Here is a 15,664-nt window from a genome sequence, read left to right as displayed (position 1 = left end):
GGTAAACTGGAGTGAACAGAGGGTAAAACCCACCAAATGAAGGGAGGTAGACACACATGTAAAAGAAGGCCTTACCTGTGGCCTTCCCGCTGTGCCAAGAAGTTGATCTCTGCCAGGATTCTGCTTTTCCCATAGCCAGGGGCTCCCTCAAATATCACAGCTCTCTTAGCATTCTGCCAGTTGTCTTTAAATTGTTGAAACCAGTTATCTTTTGTGGTCGAGTACCATGACATTTCCTGATCTCTACCTGTTTATTATGAAAATAGGATTAAACAGCTTGTAAGACCTACAAGAATACATGATCCAGAACCATGCAATGTGAAGACCATGCCTGTGAGCAAACTGCATTTTTCTATAATAAAATAGCTTTTACAAATGTAAACAAGCATTGTTGATGATTGCTTTTCAGCTTCCTTTACGTTTCATGTCAGTTTCGGTATCCCTCCGCTTATCATGACTGCTAAATCTAATTGGTTACAATATTGTAAACAAGCATTGACAAAGCTAATGGGTCTGGTGATGGCCGACAGCTCTTTGGCTGGCAATGTAGCCAGTCTTATAACTTTGGCAAATTCCTGTTTTGTTACGTCATGCTTTTTTTGCAAAGCTTCCTTGTAGAAGAAACTGCTAGGCCCTCATCAATCTATATAAAAAATTGGCTAAAGGCAAAGATGTTTCTGGTCTCACAAAGGCACACATTACCATTGTCGTCCTTAGCACTATGTTCTATATGGTTGTACTTTTGGTGAAATGGCATAGCTCACAGTAAAGTCAGCCAGTGATTGAAGTGGGGTGACTCATTGGCGTGCCGGAGTGGGTGGAAGAAACATGTGAATGGCACAATCACAGACTAATGAGTGCTATCTGGCTGAAAAGCTGTGTACAAAACTACCTTATACACATCATTTTAGTAAAATCAAAATGTGTTGGCTAACTCCAGGTCAAAAGAAGCCAGTCAGCCTGGGGTTTGCTGCCACCCTCTTTCCCTTGCTAATGTTTTGTTTTTGTATTTAAGATAGAGAGGGTTGAAAAGAAAGAGAAAGTGGAAAATATAGACAAATAGAGAAGATTAAACATAGATAAGTCAAAGACAGTCAGAAAGGCAAAGATAGACATACAGATATCTCCTTTTGAAAGCCCACCCCAACGTTTTAGACTGAGGGCTGCTAACCAGACCTCAGTGCCAGTGCTATTACCCTTGAAAGAGTATGTTTAATTGGCTTATACCCAATCGGCATAACTTAACTTACTCATACGTCCCTAGTACGTTGTACCATAGGTACCAGGGTCTGTCAAAGTGTCTCTCATGGACTGCAACACTTATTGTACCACCATGCGTCTGACAAAGTAAAATGTGTCTCAAAGCCTATCACTGCACACTGGTGGAGCAGTTTTAAAACTGGTATCTCAACTAAGCCATTGAAATTACTGCCATAGTCAAGATCTTCCTTTTTAATATATATATATATATATATATATATATATATATATATATATATATATATATATATATATATATATATATATATATATATATATATATATATATATATATATATATATATATATATATATATATATATATATATATATATATATATATATATATATATATAAGGTAGGCCTTATGAGCCCTCGGCATGGTGCTATATTTTAAAAAGTAGGGAATGCATTTTTATATGTTCAAACACTAACAGCCCCAAATTGTTGTTTTGACTATACAAAGGCTAGTTGCCCTATTTGCAACTACAGGATTACACACTGACAACTCAGCAGTGCTAACTTCTGACTGGAACTACTAAAGTTGATACTATGACATGAGGTCCAAGTTGAATTTTATTTCACTTTTGAGTATAAGACAACTTTGGAAAGTTACCACTCTGTTGCTAAAATCTTCCAGTGGCCACTTACAGTTGCTGGTCATGAAACACCCTTCTGACCTCCTGAAGAAATGTGAAAAGGACTCCCAGGAAAGAGAACAATAGGTGTCTGCTATTGGAAGAGGTGTTACCTCTGCCCGGCAGGAAGCTACACAAGGTGTGAGCCCAAAAGGCGGACTTAAAAGGATACCCCACCTTTGAAGGGCAAATGGTGGACACACAAGAAATGGGCTTCTATTTTGTTCTGGTAGACAGAATGGCTTTGGGGATAGAGAGGGAAAAACAGTAGCCCTCAGGTAGCCACACCTCTAGGGTGGGCTACCGAGCTTCACACACAGAGAGAAGGGTTCTGTCATCATGGCAGTGGGTTGTATATTGAATTCTGGGATAGCTAGATACCACACATTGCAGGAAGTCGTCATCAAGTAAGAGTGGACCTTGTAGCCCATTGGATAGTAATCACTGCACTTCAAGAGTCAGTTGATTGACTACTTCTTACAGCTCATGAAGTCACAAATACTGAAGAAGCTGACTTGGCAAACTGGTAAGCCACATTCACCTAGTCACCACTAACTTCTGAAACGCAGCCCAGGAGACCAAGCCCCAACACTCAAAAGTTACATCTGCGTCTGGTGGAGAGTCATTAAAGTGGAGGCTAGTCACCCAAGATGAGCACTAGCCACAGTTAAAAGTAACCACTAGTTTCGCTAGGACCGGAGACAATTAGACCAGTGGCAACTGGCTTATGGTAGGAATTCACCTGGACTTTGAGGTCCTCGACCTGTGGCCAAAGTCACCCACCATGTTTATGGACTGACGGGTGGTCCCAGGAAACCTGCAGTCGACCGGATCAGCATCCTCAGCAACTTCAACATCCTGTATCTATTGCATCAGGTCCACTCCATTGACGTCTATGGTGATTCACGCTTAGAGTCTAGAACTGGATTAGAGACTCTGTCGACTGCAAGGTAACTGTGCTACTAAACTTTACTGATCCTGTGACTTTCTCCCTGCTGGAGTTGGTTGCCCAAAGTACGTGACCACAACCTTATTAAACATTTTAAAAAGTGTTCAAAGTAACTGCTAATGGTGGTAGTTGCCAATGCTTGTTTTCATTTTGAGTGAAAGGAAATGATTTACAGTTTCCTTAAATGAAATATATCTTGGGTAACCCTCCGCATTTCTTCCTAAATAGATATATTGCCATACAGAGCTGCATAAATAGATACACCGATAGATAGAAGTGATTGCATACATAGATAGTTACATGGACAAAGTTGCATATAGGCGATCAAGAAACAAACAAAATGGAAGCATATTGGGTTTGCCTCAACTCCACCCCGCAAAAAGAACAATTGATGGACAGAATGCAAGAAAATGTTGTACATTCACCTCAGTACAGAGATCTGGGCCCAAATCCATCTTTTTTCGCTCACCATGCCATTGCAGTTTGAACCCAGCCATATGCAAATCAGTCTTGACCCTGCGCCAAATGGGAACAGTCCAGCCCAACTGCCAGGCCAGTCCCTCCCTGGACTGGAACCAAGCATCCTAGGACCGGTTTCTGGGTTTCACCCCTCATCAGCCAGGATAGCTGGATTCCAGTGGCATGGAGAGCACGGGACCACGTTTGGGCGTACCCATCCCACTCGGGTGACAAATGTAAAAAGAACAATGGATGGACAGAATGCAGAACAATGTCATACCTTCACCCCAGTACAGAGATCTGGGCCTAAATCCATAGTTTATTGCTCACCATGCCATTCCAGTTTGAACCCAGACCTATGCAAATCGGTCTTCACCGTGTGCCCAATGGGAACAGTCCAGCCTGAACTGCCAGGCCAGTTACTCCTCGGACTAGAACCTAGCATCCTAGGACCGGTTTCGGGGTTTCACCCCTCATCAGCCAGGATAGCTCGATTCCAGTGGCATGGAGAGCACGGGACCCACGTCTGGGCATACCCATCCCATTTGTGGTGATAAATGTGAAAAGAACAATTGATGGACAAAATGCAGAACAATGTCATACATTCACCCCAGTACAGAGATCTGGGCCTAAATTCATCATGGGGTGGCATACGGAGCAAAAGAAAGATGGATTTAACCCAGATTTCTTCACTGTGGTTGAGTGGTTTAAAAATTTCAGCCCTCCATTCATCATCCTATTGTGTTTGCTATGTTCGCCGTAAGTGGCAAAGGGTACGCCCAGCGTGGGTCCCTTGCTCGCTCTGCGTCTGGATTCAAGCTAGCCTGACTTAAGGATTGATATCCCAAAAACGGTCCCAGAATGTTTGTTTCTGGTTCTGGGAGGACCTTGCCTGACAGTTAGTGATAGACTTTTCCTATGAGGAGTAGGGTCAAGACTGATCTACATATGGCTGAGTCCAAACTGAGGAGGCATGGTGCATAAAAGAATGATGGTTTCAATCTAGATCTCTTGACTGGGGGTGAGTGGTTGAAAAGTTTTATCACTCTGACCATAATCTTGTGTTTGCTAAGTTCACCGTACGTTCAGAGTACGCCCGGACGTGGGTCTCTTGCTTGCTGTGTTACATGATTCAAGCTAGCCTGGCTGATAAGGGGTGATACCCCAAAAACAGTCCCAAGATGCACTTTTCTAAGCCTGGAAGGACCTGGCCTGGCAGTTTGGGTTGGACTATTTCCATGAGGAGCAGGGTCAAAACTGATTTGCATCTGGTTGGTTTCAAACTGGGGTGCATGGTGAGCAAAAGAACAATGGATTCAACCCAGATCTTTTGATTGGGGCTGAGTGGTTAAAATGTCTCAGCACTCTGTCCATCATCTTGTTTTGTTTGCCCTAAGTGGCCATGGCTATGCCCAAACGTGGGTCCTTTGCTCACTCTACCACTGGATTCAAGCTAGGCTAGTTGCTGAGCGGTGATACCCCTAAACCAGTCCCAGAATGCTTGCTTCTGGTCCAGGGAGGCTTTGGCGGCTTAGCAGTTCAGGCTGGACTATTCCCATGAGGAGCAGGGTTAAGACTGATTTACATATGACTGGGTCCAAACTGGGATGGCAAGGTGAGTGAAAGAACAATGGATTCAACCCAGATCTCTTAGTAAGGGGTGGGTGGTCGAAAGGTTTCAGCACTCCATCCATCACGTTGTTGTGTTTGTGACATTGCAGCAGTCAGATAACCAAAGGCCACTACAAAAGGAATTTACAAAAGCATCAGCAGTAAACAGGAACTGATAAAACTGAAATGTGCAAAGTGATCACATCTGGAAGAAAGTTCCCTTCTATCACATCAGCCTCAACTGAACACAGGCAACATCCTGAGGGCATTGGGTGAGACTGCTGTTTTTCTAATTATTCCTACACTGTTTCATCTCTAATCTGGTGACATTGGAGCTATTTGTCTGACATTGTCTTACAGATAGTGTCAGTTTATTACTTGGGTACACAGGGGTGTTGGTGTAGAGGGCCTTTTAAGTGATGCTGTTCTAGAAGATGGTCTGGGTGGTAGGGGGTCAAGTCCAATAGCAAGAGGGTGATGTGTTTGGATTTCTCCAGCCCTTTGATGAGATACGCTGTTTTGGAGGATGCCTTAAAGAAGAGAAAGGGGAGTATTGGATGAAGCTGAGCAGGGCGTTTCCTTCATCTAAGTAGTAGGACACCAGGGACTGAACTGTTGTTCAGAAGTCTTCTGGGAGAAGCGGTTTCACTTTTGTTTGAAGAGATAGTTGAAACCAAACTGTTTAGGTCTTCTTGGCAATGCGTTCTTTGAGTGAGAGGTGTGAGATGAAGGGGAATCCAAAGGATGTGGCCTATATGTCATTGGTTGTGGAGATTTTGAGATAGAGTTGGGTGTCATCAGCATGCTGGAGGGTCTGGTGTAGCTGCCTGCAACGATGGCTTCTAATTGTTCCATATAAACTGGGAAAATGATGCATGACAGGATATACCTATAGGGGGCTCTGCAGGTGATGGGAAGAGTCCTGGATCTGTTAGTTTCTCTCTGACTGAGTTGCTGTCCGTTGGTGAGGTAGGATGTGAACCACTGTAAGATTTTGCCACTAAAGCCCTTGCAAGGTTTCATGGTATGTATCACTGCTGGATTGTCAACAGTGTTGAAAGCTACAGAGAGTTCGAGCAGGACCAAGAGGCAAGAGTTGTTTATGTCTTTGACGAAGAGGACAAACTGGAGTATGGATGGTTCAATACTGCAGTGAGGTCTGAACCTCGATTGATGGTCTTGAAGTTGCTGATATGCTCATGTACCTAGGTCGCAACTGCCTACTAGATGATTTTTCCTACAAATGGGAAGCAAGCTATACGTCAGAAGTTGGTAAGATTGGCTGAATCCAGGGTGGACTTTTACAACATGAGAGTATCTGTCTAGTCTTAATGCTGCCAGAAAAGGTTCCTTTAGTTAGCAAAGCATTGACAATCTGGAGAAGGGGGGGAAAGTTTATCTTTGCAGATCACAGAGGAGGGAAACACATCATCTTTGTAGGAGATGGCTTTGAGTGATTTCAGAATGTTGGCAAGATCTTTGTGGGAGCAAGGGAAGTGCAGAAAGATACAATCAATGTGCAGAGAGAGGCAAGAGAGATGCAGAAAGAGGGAAGAGGGGTGCCAAAAGAGGCAAGAGGATTGCAGAAAGAAGCAATAGAGGTGCAGAAAGAGGACACAGAGGTGCAGAAACAGGTACGAAAGGTGTAGACATAGGGAGCAGAGGTGCAGAAAGAGGCAGGAGAGGTGCAGAAAGAAGTAAGAGAGGTACAAAAAGAGGGAAGGGGTGCAGAAAGAAGTAAGAGGGATACAGAAAGAAGCAAGTGAGGTGTGGAAAGAGGCAACAGAGATGCAGAAAGAGACAAGATCAGTGCGAAAGCAGGCAAGAGAAGTACATAAAGAGATAACAGAAGTGCTGTAACAAGCAGCAAAGGTGTATAAAAAAGCAAGAGAAGTGATGAAAGAGACAAGAGAGTTGCAGAAAGAAGCGAGGTGCAGGAAAAAAGCAAGAAAAGTGCAGAAAGAGGCAACTGAGGTACAGAAAGAGGCAAGAGAGGTACAGAAAGAGAAAGAGGTGCAGAAAGAGGCAAGAGGGGTACAGACGAAAGAAGCAAGAAAGGTGCAGAAAGAGGAAGAGATGTGCAGAAAGAGACAATAGAAGTACAGAAAAAGAAACAAAGGTACACATGGAAGCAAAAGAAATGCAGAAAGAGGCAAGAGAGGCACAGAGAAGCAAAAGTGGTTTGTGCACCATTAGTACCAATTTAACACCCACATTTAGCAATAAGTAACATGTGACCATTCTAGGTTTGCAAGGGGCCTTCTACCACACTGTAACACATGTTGCTGCATTTTTGTTAATGTTTGAGCAGTTTGAGCTAGAAACAAGGTAGTAATTGTTTATTCGATCAATAGCATGATCATATACATACAAATATATCACATGACATACAACATTTCATTGAAATAGAAAAAGAACAGGAAAAAGTTAAAATGACAACATCGTCGTAATCCTTTACCTCATTCGAGAGTCAGGTAATGGAATTATTAGCTTATATGAAATGATAAAATTTTTTAAAAACATTAAAAATGTATTTATTTATTTATTTTTCACATTTTTAGAGCGCACTGTTAGCCGGAGGTGTCCTGGCGCTAAATGATTGATCCAGTGAGTGGGAGCTAAGAGCTTAGTGTGTAAAGAGCCAGGCATTAAAAATGCATCAGCATTGTTAAAACCTAGACTGCAGTGTCAACATTATCGGCGCCATCTTGCCCCCTTTTCGAGCCCATTCGTGCGCGTAAGCGGCAGCCATTTTAAGTACCATGGCCTCTCTGCCCATCGCCGACAGCCAGCGCGTCTCTCTCTCTCCCTCCTGACCTTGCAGGCATCCCCCGCGCGCCGACAGCCCCCGCTCTCACATGCCTTGGGCCATAAACCCCTCTTCAGCACAACTCTGCCTCGGAACCCCATCCTGTTCCCAGCGCGACACCTCCCTTCATTCCTTTCATGATCCCGGGTCCTTTGATAAAACCCCCTTTCCTCTGTGCCCGTTTGTCTTACTCGTTCCCAGGCCGCCACCTGGCCCTGCGGATACTGTTTATTGCCCCCTATACAGAAGGAAGCTTCTCCCATCAAAGGATCCACGAGTTGATCAAAGCCCCCACCCCATGAGATCTGATCAACCACATACATTCCGTGAATCGGCGGAATGTCCAGCTGTGCGACAATCATCACCTGATGTGACCGGGGTGGGGGACTTCAACTGTAAATGTGTGTGGGAACGGGCCTGAAGCGGGGATTCCGAGGATGTCCTTTCATACTTCAAAGCATTGCAAGAATGTGTGACATGCAATAAAGATCATAAACCTGTGTATAAGAGGCCAGGCCTCAGAGATGCAGTTAGAGCACCTCGAGAAGATACCCTGTTGTCTGATTTGATGTGTTCTGCTCCACGGAATAAAACTTCTGTTTACTGCCTTCCAGTCTCCAGCGCCTGCCTCTTTGTTTGGTAACTAGAGTGGGTATAGAGGCGGTTAGCGCCGGGCAACTCTGAAAAAGGTCATCAGCCCTACCTTTTTCTACAATTGTCGTCCCAAACGTGGGGCTCATCAGCGACTCATGGATCCAGTGGGAGAGGTCCTGACGACAGAGTGAATGACTGCAACGATCGGGAGAGCTCCTGTCCGATAGACCCTCGTCTGACAGCTGATCATCCGAACTTCACTGGTTCCGAACAGACCTCTCTCGAGTGATCTACGGTCCTGACTGGGAACCATCAGGAGTGCCGCGAAGATCACGAAGAATAGAGGACGATCGGGCGCTGCATTCGGAAGACAAGAAACTGTCCATGCGGTCCGGGTAAGGTCGTGTGAACGCGACAAATTGCGAAATGATTGTTTGATTTGGATAATACTAGTATTACTTTTTGTTGATTTGTTTGGAGATTTACTGTCTGCAAACGGAGAAACAACAGGCTCTCTCTTTGCAAGCAGTGAAGGATAGGTAACGCAGACTTTTGTCCCCGTTGTAATCCGTCGTGCCTATCTTCCTCCCCCACTGATTGATTGTTTGGCCCGAACTGTTGTTCGCGGATTGTTTTCTGGAGATTCTCTGTCTGCAAACGGGGAAGAACAGGTTCTCTCTTTGCAGGTAGTGAAAGGGTAGGTAATGCAGACTTTTGTCCCCGTTGTAACCCGTCGTGCCTACTTATTCTCCCCATTGATTGTTTGATTGACCGAACATTGACTGTTCGATATTGGTTCTTTTGAGGTATTCACCGCCTGCAAACAACGAAGAATAGAAATATTCTGTCTAGTCTTTGCACGCAGTGATAAGATAGGTAGTGCAGACTTTTGTCCCCGTTGTAATCCGTCATGCCTATCTTCTCCCCACTGATTGGTAGCCTGTTTAGCCCGGACCGCTTATTAGAGATGAACCATCGGGCTCCACTGGAAGGCACCCCTAATAAGGACATGTTTATGAAGCATGGATTGATCGCTATAGCTTATAGCAAGCTGTGGCATAAATATACAAAAAAGGATCGAGAAAGTCAGTGGCCACTGATAGGATCCTTTGACGAGGATAAAATAAGCGCGCTAGAAACAGCCCTTGGGAAACACAAGACAACGCCCACTATGCTTGATAGTCTCGGCATGTGGCACAAAGAAACCGAACAGCGTAAAAAAAGAGAAATGAGAGTAGGTTGGGAAAAGAGCTGCGAAAGGCAGCCCACCTAGCTGCTAAGAAATTAGAAGAAGAGATTAAGGAAAGGGAAGAAGCCAAACAGAAACTAGAGGTAGAAACATCAAGCCAGTGTCCGGTTAGAACACCCTCTACGCTCTATCCCGAATTACCCTTGAAACAGCGAGCCAACGATGATCTTTTGTTAGGTCCTCCGATCATCTACATGCCCCCTCCATATGCCCCTTCCCAACCCTTAGCACAGCACCCGCTACCCCCAAGCACAGACGAGAGTATTACCAGAGCTTCGGCCCCCATGGCCTCTATGCCGGCCGAACCCCTTGTATTAGACACAGCACAAGCGACAGTGTTAGATGACCCTGAGACCCGAAAGGCTGATTCCGCAAGAACAAACAGATTAAGCAAGGATGAGCGAGCAGGTATTGACAAGATAGTGCAGACATTGGTAGAAAGAAAGGAAAGTGAAGAGTACATCACGGATATGTTCAACTCATATGCAGGAAGCCACAGACGACATTTTGCCGTACGACTGTGTTATCATGTCTTGAATGCGTATGAGGACCGATATCGAGACAAAGGTCCCGAGAGCCTAACGACTCTGTATAGGAAGGTCGATATCGGGGATGAAGGCGAGTGTGATGTAACGGACCTCCTTACGCGTACGCTTGAGGTTTTCCGCCACCTCACTGAACAGGAATCGGAAGCTAAACCCACGACACCCGTAGCGACCGAACCACAAACTGAGCGAGCTAGCACCATGATGCCAATAAGAGAGGCTGCCCCCTACTGGGTTCCTCCACGAGGTCAAGGAACACACGATGACGTCAACCACCAAGATGCAAGAGGGAGGGTAGTGTACAACTGGGTCTACCAGCCATGGGATCGGCAAGAGATTCTGACGTTTCGGAAATCTCTGCCTGATTTACGTAAAAACCCCACTGCCTTCTATACTGAATTAGGTACAGCCCTAGGTTCAACGATTATGACCCTGGCTGACATCGACTTGTTTTTCGGGTTATGTCTACCAGCTGATGTGTGGAAGCAAATCCGGAAAGTCGACCACCTTGAGCTGTTCGGACATACCTGGTCACAACTCGATGGCATAGATAAACAACGAGAACCTGGACAGAAGCCTTTGAAATCCATTTTAGACCTCCCAGATAAAATTGTACAGAAATTGAAAACCCTGATTCCAGAAAAGAAAGTGGACTGGTCGATAGTAACGGCTTGTCGTCAGAGACCCCAGGAAGATGTATCGGACTACTTCTCCCGGTTTGAAACGGTGTTCTCCGATTACAGCGGCCAGGACATGACCACTGCAACCGGACACCACCTGTTTGTCCAGAATTATGTTAAGGGTTTGTCACCGGAGGTCTCCCAGAAACTGCAGGCCAGCGAGAGTAGTTGGGCGGCCTCCAAACCTGCGGCTATCCTTCAGATGGCCCAATATTATGAACACCAGAAAAATGAAAATGATAGAGCAACAGAGAAAAAGAAGAAAGACTTAAAAGAGAGGGTGATGATTGCACAACTGCAAGGGGTGACTATAGGACGAGAGCAATACAAAGGAAACTACCAGACAAATGTCCCTAGGAACGCACCCCCTAAAGACCGTGCCCCAACACCCCATGTTGGAAGTAGAGACATTAGCGAGGACCAGTGTGCATTCTGCAAGGGATTCGGCCATTGGAAATCCCAGTGCCCGGTCCTGTTGGAGATGATCAGAAATAGGGACCCCAAGGACTTAGCGGGTGGACCGAGAAATAGAGGACAGCAACGAGGGCCCGGAAATGACACAACTAACGATAAATCAAACAGACCAAATACATTTGACCGACCCAGACAGAATCAATACCAGCAGTCTGACTACGACGGTGCCCACAACTTCGCATAGGACTGCCAAGGGCAAGGGAGGGATCCAGTCGAGCTCTATGTTGACCAGCAAGGCCCTTATGTCACTGCTAAGGTCCTGGGTACAAAGTCTCCATTTCTGGTAGACACTGGCGCGACACATTGTTATTAACGACTGATTCCAAGGGCACCCTTGTCTGGCTCACTTGTGACATCGATAGGTTTCGATGGAACGCCCTCCACAAACCCTTTGTCCACTCCGATCTCCTTCGACTTAGAGAACAATACCGCTGACACAATGTTTTTGCTTTCCGCCAATACTCCTGACGCCATTATGGGACTTGACTTACTGAAGCATTTTCGAGCGACTATTAGATGTTCCCAGGACGGAGTTCGAGTTTTCCTGTACGACAACCCCATTCTGCTTAGACATTGCCCTTCCCGACGCATGTTTTCTATCAATGACGCTGACAGGTCCCTGCTTGACACTCTGCCTCCGTATCTGTGGGCCAAGACAGATTCGGACATAGGACGCATGATGATTGACCCAGTGCACATTACTGTTCGACCGGACGCAATACTCCCAAAACTTCCACAATATCGGATATCGCCCGAGAAGGCATTGGTAAAGATTATTCAGTCACTGATAGACGCAGGAGTGGTAGAGGAATCCTTTTCTGCTTTCTCCTCATGACCACGCTCTGGATTGTGGAAGACAATGTACCTGCTCATGAAACATTCCTGACCACTGCACAGCCTACCACCATGAAGGAACATTATCTGATCTCGCTCTCTCCTCAACTCAGAGAAAGGCGAAAGGAGTTTTGGAACAACTCCTTTGTGCAGCTGCTGCACCAGCACAATCTTGCCACCAATGCCATTAACTGCTGGATCTGTGGGTTGCTACCCCACGCCACCGGACATTCGATACCTTTCATCCCTTCACCCTTCTCAATTCACGGCTCCTGCCTTGCTTGGCTGATCCTCCTGCAAGAGAGCTATAAGGAGATTAGAATGCCACCTCCAGCAAAACCATGACGCATTTCTTTCATGAGGTCTGGCGAAACAAAACAAAGACACATTTCTGCCCGCAGACCTCCAACGACTCTATCCACATGGACATCCCTGCTAAAGAACAAATTGAAATGCAGGTGTTCAACAATCCAACCAGACCCACCTTCTCCTACCTACGGAAACGAACAGCTGCCACTCTGACTGTGGCTCTATCTGTCATCAACGTCACAGGCCATATGTGCATAGAAGGGCTTGGGACACAGCTGGTAGGCCGCAGTGCTTGCCGTTTCACCAGAACTTTGGACTCTACCGACCCACCTTCCTTTGTATCCTCTCCAAACATGTACTTTGTTTGCGGCACAAAGGCTTACACCTGGCTCCCCAAAGGCTGGGGGGGCACTTGTTTTATCTCCTTCATCCTTCCTCCGACCTATGTGGCTCCAGCGAATCACCATAGCCAAAAACGAGCCAAGGACATTGAACAAGCCGACTCAACAGGAGCACAGTTCCTCGATGCTATGAAGGGACTTGTTCCACTCTGGGGCCCGATGGCAAATAGCCGTGCCATCCGACATCTGACTCAGGCAGTCGAAACAACAATGAACTTCACAGCTGGTATCCTTGCAAACAACACAGCCGAGCTTCAAGCGGTCCGCCTGGTGGCTCTCCAGAACTGCCTTGTTCTAGATGTGGTTCTAGCGGACCGTGGTGGAGCGTGCCGCATTATTGGGTCCAGCTGCTGTACATATATACCGGACAATTCACCCTCAGTGTACAAGGCCATCGAACATCTCCACAGACTCTCCTCAGAAGTTCACCAGGAGCAGGAAGAATGGTCGCTTGGTGGATGGTTCTGGAGTACTGTTAAGAACTGGGGCTGGAGACTGTTTACCATTATCCTGATTCCTGTAGTTGTAATATGTGGGTTATGCTTAGGAATTCAATGCCTGCCGCCTCTGTGTTCGTTATGTGCGAATTGTATTTGCCCTAAGACTGTGGACTTTGGAAAGGAACGCATGGGAGCATTATATGATGCTGAGGTTAGGAATTTAATGCAGATCGACATCGAGTAGACAAGCTGGCTAGATATGTTGAATAGGGAGGACTGTTAAAGCCTAGACTGCAGTGTCAACATTATCAGCGCCATCTTGCCCCCTTTTCGAGCCCATTCGTGCACGTAAGCGGCAGCCATTTTAAGTACCATGGCCTCTCTGCCCATCGCCGACAGCCAGCGCGTCTCTCTCTCTCCCTCCTGACCTCGCAGGCATCCCCCGTGCGCTGACAGCCCCCGCTCTCACATGCCTTGGGCCATAACCCCTCTTCAACACAACTCTGCCTCGGAACCCCATCCTGTTCCCAGCGCGACACCTCCCTTCATTCCTTTCATGATCCCGGGTCCTTTGATAAAACCCCCTTTCCTCTGTGCCCGTTTGTCTTACTCGTTCCCAGGCCGCCACCTGGCCCTGCGGATACTGTTTATTGCCCCCTATACAGTAGGAAGCTTCTCCCATCAAAGGATCCACGAGTTGATCAAAGCCCCCACCCCATGAGATCCGATCAACCACATACATTCCGTGAATCGGCGGAATGTCCAGCTGTGCGACAATCATCACCTGATGTGACCGGGGTGGGGACTTCAACTGTAAATGTGTGTAGGAACGGGCCTGAAGCGGGGATTCCGAGGATGTCCTTTCATACTTCAAAGCATTGCAAGAATGTGTGACATGCAATAAAGATCATAAACCTGTGTATAAGAGGCCAGGCCTCAGAGATGCGGTTAGAGCACCTCGAGAAGATACCCTGTTGTCTGATTTGATGTGTTCTGCTCCGTCGGAATAAAACTTCTGTTTCCTGCCTTCCAGTCTCCAGCGCCTGCCTCTTTGTTTGGTAACTAGAGTGGGTATAGAGGCGGTTAGCGCCGGGCAACTCTGAAAAAGGTCATCGGCCCTACCTTTTTCTACAGCATTGTCAAGATAATTCATAACTGTCATCATACACTACAATCCCTCTGAGTGGCCATGTTGCATACATTTCCTACGAATTCCTGACTCTTGCTCCATGATATTATTTTTCCATTTTAGACCTCTGTCACTAGTTATAGAGGAAATATAATGATAGTGTGAAGAAAAGCCACCTTGTCGTATCTGATCTGAAGAGACGTAGGGCATCTACAGGATGTGAGAACAACAGCAACCGACAAGCCTGGATAGCATAGAGAGGGCAGAAGAAGACAAAGTGTTCTATAGTTTCTGGGCTAGAGCTACACGACGTACACAATGGAGTTACAGTTGCATTCACCCAGGTGCTTTTCATAGCATTCAATGGGAGAATACCAATCCCAAATTGAATATAAAGTGCTCGAGCCGGAGGGGGTTCAACATCATCCATATCAAAATCAAACTTAAAACAACTCATAACATTAAAAAAAACTGGTGGATAAAAGGGCCAAGTTACCTAATATTAGTGCAAGAAGAATCAATAAAACACCAATACCTTTTTTTTAAGCTGTAGAACCATTTTTTTGTAATGGACTGAGGATCGTCCCACCTAATCCCCTACCCCAATGTAAAAAGCCACTGCCTGCGGAGCTAGCCGGCGTCTATGGCGGACGCGTAAGAGCAGAGTTTCGCGTCGGCGCCAACTATTATCCGACAAAGATCCTTGTTCAGCAAAGAAATCCCAGCGAAAACGGCAGGAATTGTCGACCCTGCTCCTTCCGCAACTCCACCCGAAGTTTGGGGCTGATGCACGCTCGGACACACCATTTTTCATCGGCTGCGAGGTGGCGAGAGACCAGGCCGCGATCCCCGGCCTCGCTTGAGAGCCGAGACCGAGTTACGTGACCCGACGTGCGGCCACGCGGACGGGCTGACCTAGACCCCTCCGGGTCCCGGCGAAGGCGGACCCCCAGACTCCACGCCACCTCATCAACACACAGAGTCACCAGCTGGTGGGGGCTCCCGGAGCCGTGAGACCCCGAAAAACCCTGGGCTAACCGCGGAGAAGGCGGTGAGCCACTTGGCACAGGTCGGGGCCTGACGAGGCGCCATCACCCGGGTCCCATCGACGAGCGAACCCCTCAAGCCCTGAGTAGGAGAGCGGCTAGGCACCAACTCAGCCGGCACCCCGGGCGGAGCCCGCCACGCTTCCCCGACCCAGCGGCATACCCACGTCCATTGCCGCAACGAACCGCACCCAACGGGGGCAACGCACTGATCACCCGCTGCACCCCCCTCCGTAG

At 46.8% G+C, this 15,664-nt stretch overlaps 1 protein-coding gene across 1 annotated transcript in view; it reads right to left on the bottom strand.

Moving 5' to 3' along the window:
• LOC147729493 (uncharacterized) overlaps nucleotides 1–15,664 on the bottom strand; it is a 2,015,126-nt gene that overhangs the window by 562,881 nt on the left and 1,436,581 nt on the right. The window contains 1 exon segment of the mRNA XM_086954003.1: nucleotides 76–247. Coding sequence (XP_086810129.1) covers nucleotides 76–247 — 172 coding nt within the window.

The sequence above is a fragment of the Lissotriton vulgaris genome, chromosome 2_1, assembly GCF_964263255.1.
Source record: "Lissotriton vulgaris chromosome 2_1, aLisVul1.2, whole genome shotgun sequence".
Classification (NCBI taxonomy): Eukaryota; Metazoa; Chordata; class Amphibia; order Caudata; family Salamandridae; genus Lissotriton; species Lissotriton vulgaris.
This window is presented reverse-complemented; position numbering and strand designations above follow the sequence as displayed.